Source organism: Mobula hypostoma, chromosome 21, assembly GCF_963921235.1.
Source record: "Mobula hypostoma chromosome 21, sMobHyp1.1, whole genome shotgun sequence".
NCBI lineage: Eukaryota > Metazoa > Chordata > Chondrichthyes > Myliobatiformes > Myliobatidae > Mobula > Mobula hypostoma.
In genome coordinates this window covers 3249766-3265938 of record NC_086117.1, presented here as the reverse complement: position 1 = coordinate 3265938, position 16173 = coordinate 3249766, and the positions used below count along the sequence as shown (strand labels likewise).

Here is a 16173-nt window from a genome sequence, read left to right as displayed (position 1 = left end):
AAAAGCAAGCAGAAGTAGTTCACCAAGATGCTGCCTGGATTACAGGGCATGTGCTATAATGAGAGGATGAACAAAATTGGGCTGTTTTCTCTGGAGCAGTGGAGAGTTAGGGGAGCTCGATAGAGACTTATACAATTATGAGAGGCATAGATAGAGTATCTTTGGGTAGTGGGTAGTGGGTCCATATGTCACTAATACAGGGCGTGATGACCCTGCCTTACACGAGTCCCGGGCTCAGCTGGCTCCGGGCAACAGTACCCGGTATGGGCCCCTATCCAGGGTTATGGATCCCACTGCCTTGTGGGTACCTTTGGGAGAAGAGAAGGAGGAGGAGTAAACCCCACACAAATCCGGAGTGGAGCCCCTAAGGCGGTTGGATGACATATCACGTCACCTCCCAGCAGCTCCTGCAGCCAAGCTGATGCCAAATGTACTGCTTTGCATTCCTTTGGACCACACCCACGAGGCCAAGAGGGGGATCTTGATGTCTGGGCAGCCCAGGATCTCCATATTCACTGCCCAGGTCTGCGCCCCGGAACTAAACCGGGCACATCCATTGTCTACTTAGAAAGATGGAGCCATTATATCAGACAGAGTATCGTTTCCCCGGGTTGAAATGTCTAATACCAGAGGGCATGAATTTAAGATGAGAAGGGATAATTTCACAGGAGATATGAGGGGCAAGTTTTTTCTCCCCCCCACCCCCCACCCCGCACCCCGCACAGAGAGTGGTGAGTGCCTGAAATGCACAGCCTGGGGTGGTGGTAGAAGCAGATATATCAGAGAATTTTAAGAGACATTAAGATGAATGTGAGGAAAATGGAGGGATATGGACAGGAAGGATTAGTTTAGTTGGCCATTGGATTACTAATTTCATTAATTCAGGACAACACTGGGCTGAAGGGTCTGATCCTGTGCTGTACTGTTGTATGTTCCAAGTCTAAACTTCATTGTCCGTCTCCAACATGACCTCAGTGTGGGAAACTCAGTCTGCTCCATGTCCCTTCAAGTGGTACAACGCATCAAAGCTTCTATTTCAGATGAACTATTTCTTTAAAATTCTTCAATTTATACTTTTAATTATCAAGACTCATGCTTGCATGGAAACCAGGAGGATGTAGAGAAATAATTAGTCAGTATCTCTGAGGGGGATCATTTTTAAAACTAGGAAATTCTGCTGAGACGAATATAAAAATGTTTTTACTTAGGACTGATGCAGCGGGACAGCGCTCGACATCCCTCAACCAGTAGCACCGAGGGGGAAAAGAAGGATCAAGTGAGGGACGTAAATTTAGGAGCATCGAAGAGGTTGACTGGAGGCAACTCATCTATGTATCCGGTGGTAGACAAGACAAGAGAATACAGGGTCAACGTTTAGAAAGGGACCTTTCTCACCTGCAGAGTGGTGAGTATCAGGAATACACAGCCAGAGAGCAGTCGAAGCTGGGTTGCTTGTAAGAAGTCTCTGAGATTTGGTGGATGTGGGGTCAATTGCAACATTTAGGAAAAGTTTGGATAAGTATGTGGATGGGAGGGGTATGGAGGACTATTGTCTGTGTGAGGGTTAATAGGACTAGGCAGAATAATATCTTGGCACAGAATAGATGGACCGAAGGGCCTGCTTCCCTAATACAGGTATCCCCCGCTTATTGAAAGTTCACTTTACGCCACTTCGCTTTTACGAAAGACCTAAATTAGTACCTGTTTTTGCTAAATGAAAGAAATCCGAAGAGGATTTTCACTTTTACGAAAAAAGGCAAAAAGCGAAAATAGCGTTGAGCAATTGTTTTGCAGCGAGCTGTCATAGAGGCAGCGTGCACCCCGAGCAGCGAGAGTGGCGCCATCAAGCTCCATCCCCGGGAACTACACTCAGCATCAAGCCGCCATAACTTTGAACTGTGTCTGTGAGCATCTGTGCTTTATCTCGATTTATTTTGTGCATCTGTTAGCAAGATGTGTCCTAAGGTATCAGGAAAGCCTAAGAGAGCTCGTAAGGGTGTTACACTTAGTGTAAAACTGGACATAATTAAGCGTTTCAATCGTGGTGAACGCTTCCTGTTGTGTTTCATTCACATCCAAGCGGTTAGAATACCCAAGTGATTTTTTCTGAGTACATGAGTGGATATGTTAGTCCTTTTGTTGAAATTGATGCAATTACTGATCGCATCAACTTCATCAATACTGATGCAATTGCAAGAGGAGGACATGAATCGAAACCGAACGCAATAGCGAACGGCCCGAAAGTGAAGTCGTCCAGGAACTGAACGTGAAGCACTTGCGTGAGATTTTCGCTACGATTGACAGTGCTGCAATGATTGCAGAAAAGCATGACTTTAATTTTGAAAGGGCACGTAGGTTTAGGGCAGGTTCTCAACCTTCCAGTGTGCTCGCTGTCTTCCCGATTCTGGTAAGTGAAACTGCACTGTACATACATTATTTCTACTTTATATAGGCTGTGTATTTATCATATCATTCTTGCTTTTACTATATGTTAGTGTTATTTTAGGTTTTATGCGTTATTTGGTATGATTTGGTAGGTTATTTTTTGGGTCTGGGAACGCTCAAAAATTTTTCCCATATAAATTAATAGTAATTGCTTCTTCGCTTTACGCCATTTCAGCTTACGAAAGGTTTCATAGGAACGCTCTACTTTCGAATAGCGGGGGAAACCTGTATATAGGAGCAGAGATAAGCCATTCAATTGCATCGGGTATTTTGTACCAATCTATCGTAGCAGATTTAATTATCCCCCTCATCTCCATTTCTCTCCTGTAGAGTTCTATGAAAAAAAAAGTATTCACACAGGAATCATGGGGATAGAGGGGTTTTGGCCAAGACCACGGAGTTGGGATTGGTGCAAATGGGACAAGGTGGATGTGCTTATTTCTATACTGCATGACTCTAAGGGACCAATTATGTTGTCGTTGTGGGAACTTGCTGTATACCACATGGCCTGCACAGTTCTTGGATTACACGCGACTGGTTCACAGAGGTTACTTTCATTGGTCATGTTTTAGAATATTCCAGAGCCAGGAAAGCTGCCATATAAAATAGAACGGTACAGTACAGGCCCTGTACCGGCCTTTTCCTCCTCCAAGATCAATCTAACCCCATCCATCCCACATAGCCCTTCATTTTTCTATCATCCATGTGTCTACCCAAGAGTCTCTTAATATCCCTAATATATCTGCCTCTACCACCATCCCTGTTAGCATATGTCACATACCCACTGCACTCTGTATTAAAAAAAACCTACCCTGAGCTTCTCCCTACACTTTCCTCCAATTATCTTAAAATTTTGCCTCCTCGTTTTAGCTATTTCTGCCCTGGGAAACAGCATTACAAATCTCAAAATTTTGCCCGGAATGTTTCTCAGAACACACATCAAAGTTGCTGGTGAACGCAGCAGGCCAAGCAGCATCTGTAGGAAGAGGTGCAGTCGACGTTTCAGGCCGAGACCCTTCGTCAGGACTAACTGAAGGAAGAGTGAGTAAGGGATTTGAAAGTGGGAGGGGGAGGGGGAGATCCAAAATGATAGGAGAAGACAGGAGGGGGAGGGATAGAGCCAAGAGCTGGACAGGTGATAGGCAAAAGGGGATACGAGAGGATCATGGGACAGGAGGTCCGGGAAGAAAGACGGGGGGGGGGGGACCCAGAGGATGGACAAGAGGTATATTCAGAGGGACAGAGGGAGAAAAAGGAGAGTGAGAGAAAGAATGTGTGCATAAAAATGAGTAACAGATGGGGTACGAGTGGGAGGTGGGGCCTTAGCGGAAGTTAGAGAAGTCGATGTTCATGCCATCAGGTTGGAGGCTACCCAGACTGAATATAAGGTGTTGTTCCTCCAACCTGAGTGTGGCTTCATCTTTACAGTAGAGGAGGCCGTGGATAGACATGTCAGAATGGGAATGGGATGTGGAATTAAAATGTGTGGCCACTGGGAGATCCTGCTTTCTCTGGCGGACAGAGCGTAGATGTTCCCCAAAGCGGTCTCCCAGTCTGCATCGGGTCTCGCCAATATATAAAAGGCCACATCGGGAGCACCAGATGCAGTATATCACCCCAGTCGACTCACAGGTGAAGTGTTGCCTCACCTGGGACTGTTTGGGGCCCTGAATGGTGGTAAGGGAGGAAGTGTAAGGGCATGTGTAGCACTTGTTCCGCTTACACGGATAATGTTTCTCAGAAGCTCCTTTTCTCAAAAAGCCGCATAATTCACTGCAAGAACTTAACCTACCTGAGGGGTTGTGGTTCAGCTTCTGTTGAAAGCTCCGCTCTCTACTGCTACGGTTCTTACTTGAGTTTTTAGCAGCTGGCGGTTCAGGTGTTGTTGAGCGACCTTCATGTGAACTGATGGAGTTTCTATCTGATATTTCAGAATCTGAAGCAACCAAATTAGTGGGCGTCGTGTGCAACTGTTGCTGCAGGTAATATATCGTTTCATTTTTTTCCTGCACTTCTTTTGCAAGTCTGAAGGAGGAAAAATAATGAAGTATCGGGTAAATTTTTATTGCTGCAAGGCAAGAAACAAAATAAAGGAAGTGTTGGGTAACAACAGTTTACAATCTCTAATCCTGAAAACACTAGCCGGCCAAAGAAACATTTGCTGCCACGATCTCATTTTCAAGGTAACGCAGCTCTGGGAAGCAGATGAGTGGACTTCAGTTGTACGACTCTCTCCCACCTCAGTGTCACCACAGTACATCAAAGCAAAAAGACACCTTCAGTAAAACAGTCAGCAGTGAAATAACCCACAAACAGCCCATAGTAACACAGATCTGTCTCCAAGTTTGCTAGTGCTAATGTCCAAATCACGACAGTCACATCTTCAGGTTAAATGTGAACTCAGTTTGAAAGCTGTTTGAAATTTAGGTTACACTTTTCAACTCTTAATGGTTAACTTCTCCAATAGTTTATCCTGTCAGTCACTAACCCACTAAACTAGTGGAGACCTGCGCTATGTAACTGCATCAACAGTGCTTGGACTCAGATTCCTTCTTCTCCATCCCTTTATGAGCTTATCACCTCCCAGCTTCTTACTTCATTCCCCTCCCCCACCCACATGGCTCCATCAATCACCTTCCGGCTCGTCCTCCATCCTCCCTCCCCACCTTATTCAGGCGTCTGCCCCCTTCCTTTTCAGTCGTAATGAAGGATCTTGGCCCGAAACATCAACTGTTTATTCCCCTCCACAGAAGCTGCCTGACCTGCTGAGTTCCTCCAGCATTTTGTGTGTGTTGCTGCATATCTATAAATCTCTCTGGGGTTTTCCAGCAGCGACTTTGTGACTACGATATACAGTATATGTGGCTAATAAATTGGTTTAATAAAACACTGGTTATGTAGCTTAGCCAACACTGAAGAGGTTACACTTACTGTGCGAGTTGCTCTTTAGTTGCCCGTGACAAGGCCTGATTCTCGTGTAGCACCTCATTCAAACGCTTGTGTAGGTGTTTGCGTTCACTCTCTAGTTGCTTTCGAAGGTACAGAATCTCACACTGCAGGCTGCGGGCACTGGTCAGAGAGAAGGAGAAGAGAGACTCTCGGTAGAAGGGACTAAGTTTGGACAGCATGCTTATTTGCATCAACTACATGCCAGAAGCCATAAACTTGTTCTAGGAACACCCAGTGCACACATGCCAGCATGGTGCAAGAGTGAGCAAGTCCTGTTCCTAGACAGCCAAAGCAGAGAAGAACATCCCTCTCACAAGGCAAACCAGCTGATATTTGGATTTATTTTACAGAGTGAATAACTGAAGTTTTGACAGATAAGCACGAGCAGCGGCAGTAAGTTTCAAACAATAACAGAACATATCAGGCTGTCTTTGCGTTCATCAACCAATCTCTACTTTCTTGTAGTCAAAATTAATGAACCACTTATCTACAAACAGCAGACTATTTTGCTTTTCTTCATACATTCTTCAGTACACCAATGAAAGGAGAATAAAAATGTCCCTTGCTGTGAGGATAGCTACTGTTTAACTGCAGATCGATCTGTGTTATCGCAAGGACAGTGACATGGGATTAATAAGTACACTAGGATTAGAATACAGCTCTCGGTTTTAGTGCGCTATTCCAGTTAATCACACTTGCTGGACAAGTGCCACCCATTAACACCAGCGTCACTTTTAAAAATCACTCCTAGATTTGACTCTGCAAAGGTATGATCAGTTTTTCTATTGTGGGTTTAATTTAACCACAAAATTGTGAAAGGATAGTTTAATGCACATTACGTAGAAACATTACTGGCACCTGCCCTGCAATGCATTTTTAAACAATTTGACAGCAAAAGCTATAAACTTTATCCAAGGGAGAGGATTCCTGTTTTCCCAAATAGTATTGGGGCAAGTTATATCAAACTGAACAATACCTCATCCACAAGGAAATGCACTTTTTAACCCAGATTACATTTTCTAGCATGATTTGATCCATGTTAATTTATCCCAAAATAAGGAGGATGTCAATAAGTATGACACCGTAGCAAGACCTTTTACTGGAACTTCCTTTTGACACACTAAGTAATTATTTACATCTGTGCAAATGAAATGATGATTCATTAGAATCCACTATTTAGATCTCTCCCCATAAATATCTCAGCTGTGGCCCAGATCTGGACTGCCACTCATCCACATTCAGCATGGCAGCCATCTCACATCTGCAGGAGCTACATTTTTACATTTAATCAGATATACAAATATAATATCTATCTGATAAGATTTATATAAAATGACAACAGAGAGTTGAAAGTATTGCAGGGTGTATTACTCCACATTCCACTCCTGTGGTAATAACTGACACGACTGAAAAAATTTTATTTCCTACAGACTTGATGTAATTGGTATGTGCGATGACTGTTCATCACAGTAGTACTTCTAAGGGCTTTATTTGAAGAAGAAACACAGAGAGGTGCTGAAATGTTATTTAATACTACAGCCAAACTTGTTTAGTTATTAGAACTAGATTTTCTTCTTCCTTGAAGCATGGACATAAATTTCTACCAAATGAGTGATTTTGCAGGCTACCTCAGCAGACAACCAAACATTCGTGAGTCTGGAGTCCCATACAGTCCAGAGTTATTGGGACATGGGGTTGACTTCCAAAGGAGCTGAGGGATTCAATTTCAAGTAATTAATCTAGTATCAATAATCATGGAATATTGTGCTTGGTTCTGGTTGCCTCATTATAGGAAGGATGAGGAAACTTTAGAGAGGGTGCAGAGGAGACTTACCAGGATGCTGCCTGGATTAAAAAGCATGTCTTATGAAAATATGTTGAGCAAGCTAAGGGTTTTCTTTTTGGAGCAAAGGAGGATGAGTGGTAGCTTGATAGAGGTGTACAAGATGAGGCAAAGGAACAGAGAGAGACATTCCCCCCCCCCCCCAGAGTGGAAATGGCCAATACAAGGGGGCATAACTTAAATGTGATTGGAGCAAAATACAGGGGGGGGGGGTGAGAAATATCAGAGTTTATTTATATATATATGTATGTATATATATGTGTGTGTGTGTGTGTGTGTGTGTGTGTGTGTGTGTGTGTGTGTGTGTGTGTGTGTGTGTGTGTGTGTGTGTGATATATATATATCACACACAGAGTTGGGGGGGGGGGGCGGTTTGTTTTTATGCGCACCTGGATGATAGACTTGAGTGAAGCACTGACACAGAGCCTGTGTACAAGGGCCAGAGTCACCCTACTTCCTGAGGAGACTGAGATCCTTTGGAGTATGCAGGCCTCTCCTTCACATTCTACCAGTCTGTTATCACCAGTACAATTGTGGTGTGCTGGGTAATGGCATCAACATGGGTGAAGGAAACAGGCTCAATAAACTGATTAGAAAGGCTGGCTCTGTTATACGGGTCAAACCAGATACACTGGAGGCTGCAGTAGAACAAAGGACCCTACGGGATACCCTGGCAATTCTGGACAATGTTTCTCACCCTCTGCATGCCACCATGGCTAAACAGAGGAACACTTTTAGTAATAGACTAAAGGCTGATTTATACTTGTGCGTCAAATGTACGCCGTAGGTACCGCGTACCTTACACCATAGGGTGACGTGCACCTCCCCAAAAATGTAACTCACGCGTCGTGGTGACGCAGACCGCGACAACTGTGATTGGTCCGCTTGGTAGCATCGCATTTCCCCCTACGCATTTCTGGTTGCTGTTCTCCGCCGTGTCTGTACACTGATGCGAAATAAATGGTTGGAGACGACGAACCAAATCGTCAAATCTACCAGCCTACATCCGAAAATATTTGAAATGCATTTCCTCATCCATGTCTCACGAAGAACCTCAACACAGTGGCATAGAAACCCCACCGCCAACTAGCGTTTTGGCGGTGAATTGCAGAGTGACGCAGACACGACTACGCATGCTCGCTACGGCGTAGGGTTATGCAAAAGTATAAATCAGGCCTATGGCATAGCCCGTATGCACAAGTATAAATCAGCCTTAAGACAACTGTGCTGCTCCAAAGAGCAACATACACAAAATGCTGGAGGAACTCAGCAGGCCAGGTAGCATCTATGGAAAAGGGTAAACCGTCAACATTTCAGGCCGAGCCCCTTCAGTAGGACTGGAGAAAAAAAGCTGAGGAGTAGATTTGAAAGGTAGAGGAAGTGAAGAGAGAAACACAAAGTGATAGGTGAAACCTGAAGGGGGAGCGATGAAGTAAAGGGCTGGGAAGTTGATTGGTGAAGGAGGTACATGGCTGGAGAAGGGGGAGTCTGATAGAAGAGGACAGAAGAAAGAAAAGTGGGAGGAGCAGCAGAGGCAGGTGATGGGCAGGCAAGGAGATAAGGTAAGAGGAGGAAAGGGGGATGGGGAATGGTGAAGGGGCGGGTGGGGAGTATTACCGGAACTTAGAGAAGTCAATGTTCATGCCATCAGGTTGGAGGCTACCCAGACAAAATATTAGGTGTTGTTCCTCCAGTCTAAGTGTGGCCTCATTAGGACAGTAGAGGAGGCCATGGATAGACACATCGGAATGGGAATGGGAAGTGGGAGATTTTTCTGGTGGATGCAGCGTAGGTATTTAGCAAAGTGGTCTTCCAAACTACGTTTGGTTTCACTGATATACAGGAAGCCACACTGGGAGCACCGAACAGTGTAGTACCCAACAAACTTACAGGTGAAGTGTTGCCTCACCTGGAAGGACTGTTTGGGGAAGAGGCATAGGGACAGATGTAGCATTTGTTCCGCTTGCAAGGATGTGCCAGGACAGAGATCAGTGGAGAGGGACATATGGATAAGGGAGTCACGTAGGGAGCAATACCTGTAGAAAGCCGGGGGGGAGGGAAAGATGTGTTTGGTGGTGGGATCCCATTGGAGATGTCAAAAGTTGCAGAGAATTACGTGCTGGACGTGGAGGCTGGTGGGGTGGTAGGTGAGGACAAGAGGAACCCTATCCCTGGTAGGGTAGCGGGAGGATGGGATGAGAGCAGACAAGTGTGAAATGGAAGAGATGCATTTGAGAGCAGCGTTCATGGTGGAAGAAGGGAAGCATCTTTCTTTGAAGAAGGAGGACATTTCCTTCGTTCTGGAATGAAAGGCCTCATCCTGAGGTCAGATGCGGTGGAGACGGAGGAATTGAGAGAAGGGGATGGCATTTTTACAAGTAACAGTGGAAGGAGATATAGTCCAGGTAGCTGTGAGAGCCCATGTGTTTGTAATGAATATCAGTAGATAAGCTGTGTCCAGACATAGAGACAGATAGCTCAAGAAAGGTGAGGGAGATGTCGGAAATGGACTAGGTAAATTTGAGGGCACGGTGGAAGTTGAAGGCAAAGTGAATGAAGCCAAGTTTCACGTGGGTGCAGGAAGCAGCACCAATGCAGTTGTTGATATATCATAGGAAGCGTGCGGGATGGTCACCAATGTAGACTTGGAATATGGACTGTTCCACGTAGCTGAGAAATTGGCAGGCATATCTGGGACCCATGCGAGTGCCGAAAGCTACACTTTTTCTTTGAAGGAAGTGGGAGGAGCCAAAAGAAAAATTACTGAAGGAGAAGTTCTGCTAGGTGGAGAAGAGTGGTGGTGGAATGGAACTGGTTGGGTCTGGTGTCCAGAAAGAAACTGAGAGCTTTGCAGCCATCCTGGTGGGCGCTGGAGATCTAGTAATGTTGGGGTCATATACTGTGTCCGGTGCTCCAGGTGTGGCCTCCTGTATAATGGTGAAACCAAACGCAGACTGGGAGACTGCTTTGCTGAATACCTACGCTCTGTCTGCCAGAAAAAGCGGGATCTCCCAGTGGCCACCCATTTTAATCCCACTTCCCATTCCAATATGTCTATCCATAGCCTCCTCCACTGTCGTGATGAGGCTACACTTAGGTTGGAGGAATAACACCTTATTGTGGGCTGAAGGACCTGTACTGTGCTGTACTATTCCGTCTGGGTAGCCTCCAATCTGATGGTATGAACATCAATTTCTCAAGCTTCCAGTAATGCCCCCCTTCACCATTCCTTCTCTCACCTCATCTCCTTGCCTGCCCATCGCCGCCTCCTGGTGCTCCTCCCAGTTTTCTTTCTTCCATGGCCTTCTGTTCTCTATCATTCTCCCTCTTCTCCAGATCTGTATCTCTTTCACCAATCAACTTCCCAGTTCTTTACTTCATCCCTCCCACTTCAGGTTTAACCTTTCACCTTGTGCTTTTCTCTCCTCTCCCCCCACCTTTTAAATCTACTCTTCAACTTTTTTTCTCCAGTCCTACCGAAGGGTCTCGGCCCTAAACATCCACTGTTCTCTTTTTCCATAGATGCTGCCTGGCTTCCTGAGTTCCTCTAGCATTTTGTGTGTGTTGCTTGGATTTCCAGCATCTGCAATTTTCTCTTGTTTGTGATTGGAGCGCTATATAAGGTTATCTATATCCTCGGCCATTAGGTTCTATAATGAGTCAACCTATAGCCCGAGAACTGATGAACCCCTCCTGTTAAGGCTGTTGAGCTAACTTATTTTTTTATTCTTTCGACTTCTTTTCTACTATTTGTACATCTGTGCACTTGTAACGCTACTGTGACACTGTAATTTCCTTTGGGATCAATAAAGTATCTACCTATCATTATTGATATCAAATTTTTATTCCAAACTTTAATGACCCAAATTTGAATGCCTCAGCTCCTTTGGAAGTCCTCCCCCTGTCCCAGTAATTGGGCAATTGTTACTGGGATATGGACCTGTACCATCCAGGTCATGCTCCCTTCTCGCTGCTGCCATCAGGAAGGAGATACAGGAGCCTCAAGACCCCACAACAGGTTCAGGAACAGTTATTACCCCTCAACCATCAGGCTCTTGAATCACAAGTGATAATTTCACTCATCACAACACTGAACTGTTCCCACAACCTATGGATGCGCTTTCAAGAACTCTTCATCTCATGTTCTTAATATTTATTGACTTTTTAAAATTAATATTCTCTCTTTTTCTGTATTTGCAGTTTGTCGTCTAACGCACATTGTTTGTTTGCCATCTTGTTGTGTGTGGTCCTTCATTGATTCTTTTGTGTTTCTTTGTATTTACTGTGAATGTCCACAGGAAAATAAATCTGAGGGTCCACGGTGACTTCATGTCACCAAGAAATAGGCCATTCAGCCCATCTAATCCATTCCTAGTCCCATTGACCTGCACCCGGAACACAGCCCACCATACCCCGCCATCCACGTAGCTATCCAAACTTATGGTGTGCTTTCATAATAAATTTACTTTGAATATAATCAGTATTCAACTATGTGCCTTGAGAAGCAAAGCAGGGAGATGCTCAGTAGCCTCCAGTGGTGAAGCATGCAAGGTGTATCCGGAACTATGTAATCCTCTTGCCACCAAGGGAGGGAGGCTCACCGCTGAGAAGCATCTGCCCCTTGTGGTAAAATGACAGTGGATACAGAGGCTCAATGGATGCAGTATCCTGGGCCCTTTTGCTAACACTGTAATCACCAGAGGGGGATGTTGTACCCATTTCATTGAGACATTACAATGTAAAATAAAAGGAAAAAGATGATCCGGCTTCTCATAAACCTGAAGACACTGTTGGTTCTGTTCAATTCTTAAATTAGACTGTTTAATTGTTATTTTCTTTGCAATTTAACAATATCTGTTTGTATTTTATATAATTATTTACAGGTATATACAAATAACTGCCTAGTATGCGCAAGAATGTTTAATATGCCTCTGGTGGTTATACAAAGTATAAATCCGGAAAGCTCTGGAAGCTTCTTTGTACTGCATTATTTGAAAAATAGTTTTCTCATTAGTTAATCAACAAATTTGAATGGATTTTTTTCTCATCTTTGCAGTATTAAAGAGCTACAACACAAAGCAGCACCATCTTAGACCTCAGATCTTAGTTTTCCCTTCACTTAGTAGACCTCTGTAACTGTTCACTTCAACTTCTTTCATCAATCAACACTTAATAAAATGACCACAAAGCAACAGGTTTTGTGCCTCTTACCCCACTTCTGAAAGAACCTTGGATTAAAATATTGAAATCCAAAACTGCTAATGACCGCAATATTGTTTACGATGTACTGCTGCAGCAGAACAACAAATTTCACAACATATGCCAATGATATTAAACCTGATTCTGATATTGCTGTCTAGGAAGTGAATTTTCTTGCAGGTTAAAATGTAAATAGATTCACAAATATCTAAAAATGCACTATGTTACACTTGATTTGAGAGTTTCACCAGCAGAGGGAGCAGGCTGTTTCCAGTCTTGTGAATGCACATACACTCAGTACAGAGGAAGCCTGCAGTCCAATGTCAAAACTGAGATTTAGTTACTACACCTCCTTATAAATAGCATTTGCTTATGGAGTGAAACCAGATACACCTGCCAAATTATCTATATTCAATTTTTTTGTGGTAATACTACTTTGTGTTACAGGTGTGAGTTATATACACTGTGTTGTGCATTTTTTTCCTGGAAGAATGCTGTTTCGTTTGGTGATATACATGTGTACAGTTGAATAACAAACTGTAAATGAACTTACATGTGAACATACCCTATTAAGTCTTTAAATCAGCCTGATATTTCAGATAATAGATGCTTATCACTTCAATAGTTATTTACATTTTCATCAGCACAAAATGTGCTCTTTAAGCAAAGATTGCTGACAAATGAATAATACAGATGAACCTAGATAACATCCAAGCCAGGCCTTCAGTTATCTGAATGAAGAACATCAAATTGTGTTTGAAAATATCTATGTTGTGTATTTACCTTTGAGAGAAATCAACAAAGGTGTTGTCTCCATAAGCAGACGATGCATCTCCTGTAATACCTATAAGATAACACAAGGAAACAGAAAATCTTGGGTTTCTGAACAAATTTTAAACAGACTAGCATATTTGCCATCTTTTATAAATATCATGGAAACTTAAAAGCTCCATAGCCATTAAATACATTAACTGTTCTTCATATGAATGATAAATAAACATTAAAAAAATCTCGCAAATCAAAATTTGAATAAATGAGTTGATTCTCTTCACTTGCTTCATTTCTTCCATCAGATTTCACATGGTTATGTTGCATTATTTAGAGAAACTGTACTTACACAATGATTCACATTCTAGCATTTCACAGTTCATCAACTGTCAACATTAAGCTGCCTATAGTACGTTCTTTACTAAATCTCATTTGAAAGCAAGCTGCTCACCCGCCCTCCTACGCACAATCTGGCCAAGTATGAAATAACATTAAGAATAAATGTCAACTGAAAGATCTTAATTCTATTCTCTAATGAGCATAACACCCGCGCTATCAGCTACAGACTATCTATTGTAAGGCAAACAACAGGAATTCTGCAGATGCTGGAAATTCAAGCAACACACATCAAAGTTGCTGGTGAACGCAGCAGGCCAGGCAGCATCTCTAGGAAGAGGTACAGTCGACGTTTCAGGCCAAGACCCTTCGTCAGGACTAACTGAAGGAAGAGTGAGTAAGGGATTTGAAAGTGGGAGGGGGAGGGGGAGATGCAAAATGATAGGAGAAGACAGGAGGGGGAGGGATAGAGCCGAGAGCTGGACAGGTGATAGGCAAAAGGGGATACGAGAGGATCATGGGACAGGGGGTCCGGGAAGAAAGACAAGGAGGGGGGGACCCAGAGGATGGGCAAGAGGTATATTCAGAGGGACAGAGGGAGAAAAAGGAGAGTGAGAGAAAGAATGTGTGCATAAAAATGAGTAACAGATGGGGTACGAGGGGGAGATGGGGCCTTAGCGGAAGTTAGAGAAGTCGATGTTCATGCCATCAGGTTGGAGGCTACCCAGACGGAATATAAGGTGTTGTTCCTCCAACCTGAGTGTGGCTTCATCTTTACAGTAGAGGAGGCCGTGGATAGACATGTCAGAATGGGAATGGGATGTGGAATTAAAATGTGTGGCCACTGGGAGATCCTGCTTTCTCTGGCGGACAGAGCGTAGATGTTCAGCAAAGCGGTCTCCCAGTCTGCGTCGGGTCTCACCAATATATAAAAGGCCACATTGGGAGCACCGGACGCAGTATATCACCCCAGTCGACTCACAGGTGAAGTGATGCCTCACCTGGAAGGACTGTTTGGGGCCCTGAATGGTGGTAAGGGAGGAAGTGTAAGGGCATGTGTAGCACTTGCTCCGCTTACACGGATAAGTGCCAGGAGGGAGATCAGTGGGGAGTGATGGGGGGGACAAATGGACAAGGGAGTTGTGTAGGGAGCGATCCCTGCGGAATGCAGAGGGGGGGGGAGGGAAAGATGTGCTTAGTGGTGGGATCCCATTGGAGGTGGCGGAAGTTACGGAGAATAATATGTTGGACCCGGAGGCTGGTGGGGTGGTAGGTGAGGACCAGGGGAACCCTATTCCTAGTGGGGTGGTGGGAGGATGGAGTGAGAGCAGATGTACGTGAAATGGGGGAGATGCGTTTAAGAGCAGAGTTGATAGTGGAGGAAGGGAAGCCCCTTGCTATCTGGACTATTCCTCTTCTCACCCTGTCTCTTGCAAAAACGCCATCCCCTTCTCGCAATTCCTCCGTCTCCGCCGCATCTGCTCTCAGGATGAGGCTTTTCATTCTAGGACGAGGGAGATGTCTTCATTTTTTAAAGAAAGGGGCTTCCCTTCCTCCACTATCAACTCTGCTCTTAAACGCATCTCCCCCATTTCACGTACATCTGCTCTCACTCCATCCTCCCACCACCCCACTAGGAATAGGGTTCCCCTGGTCCTCACCTACCACCCCACCAGCCTCCGGGTCCAACATATTATTCTCCGTAACTTCCGCCACCTCCAATGGGATCCCACCACTAAGCACATCTTTCCCTCCCCCCCTCTCTCTGCATTCCGCAGGGATCGCTCCCTACACAACTCCCTTGTCCATTCGTCCCCCCCCATCCCTCCCCACTGATCTCCCTCCTGGCACTTATCCGTGAAAGCGGAACAAGTGCTACACATGCCCTTACACTTCCTCCCTTACCACCATTCAGGGCCCCAAACAGTCCTTCCAGGTGAGGCATCACTTCACCTGTGAGTCGACTGGGGTGATATACTGCATCCGGTGCTCCCGATGTGGCCTTTTATATATTGGTGAGACCCGACACAGACTGGGAGACCGCTTTGCTGAACATCTACGCTCTGTCCGCCAGAGAAAGCAGGATCTCCCAGTGGCCACACATTTTAATTCCACATCCCATTCCCATTCTGACATGTCTATCCACGGCCTCCTCTACTGTAAAGATGAAGCCACACTCAGGTTGGAGGAACAACACCTTATATTCCGTCTGGGTAGCCTCCAACCTGATGGCATGAACATCGACTTCTCTAACTTCCGCTAAGGCCCCACCTCCCCCTCGTACCCCATCTGTTACTCATTTTTATGCACACATTCTTTCTCTCACTCTCCTTTTTCTCCCTCTGTCCCTCTGAATATACCTCTTGCCCATCCTCTGGGTCACCCCCCCCCCCCGTCTTTCTTCCTGGACCTCCTGTCCCATGATCCTCTCGTATCCCCTTTTGCCTATCACCTGTCCAGCTCTCGGCTCTATCCCTCCCCCTCCTGTCTTCTCCTATCATTTTGCATCTACCCCTCCCCCTCCAGCTTTCAAATCCCTTACTCACTCTTCCTTCAGTTAGTCCTGACGAAGGGTCTCGGCCTGAAACGTCGACTGCGCCTCTTCCTATAGATGCTGCTTGGCCTGCTGCGTT

General features: G+C 44.9%; 1 protein-coding gene across 10 annotated transcripts in view; it reads right to left on the bottom strand.

The window, feature by feature from the left end:
• The window catches only part of LOC134359737 (myomegalin-like), a 208087-nt gene that overhangs the window by 45354 nt on the left and 146560 nt on the right, over nucleotides 1-16173 (bottom strand). For all 10 annotated transcript variants that reach the window (XM_063073309.1, XM_063073304.1, XM_063073303.1 and 7 more), the window contains 3 exons: nucleotides 13220-13280; nucleotides 5377-5514; nucleotides 4238-4470 (listed from right to left, as the gene is read on the bottom strand). In XM_063073309.1, the coding sequence (XP_062929379.1) occupies nucleotides 4238-4470; nucleotides 5377-5514; nucleotides 13220-13280 (432 nt within the window). The remainder of the gene's footprint in view (nucleotides 1-4237; nucleotides 4471-5376; nucleotides 5515-13219; nucleotides 13281-16173) is intronic.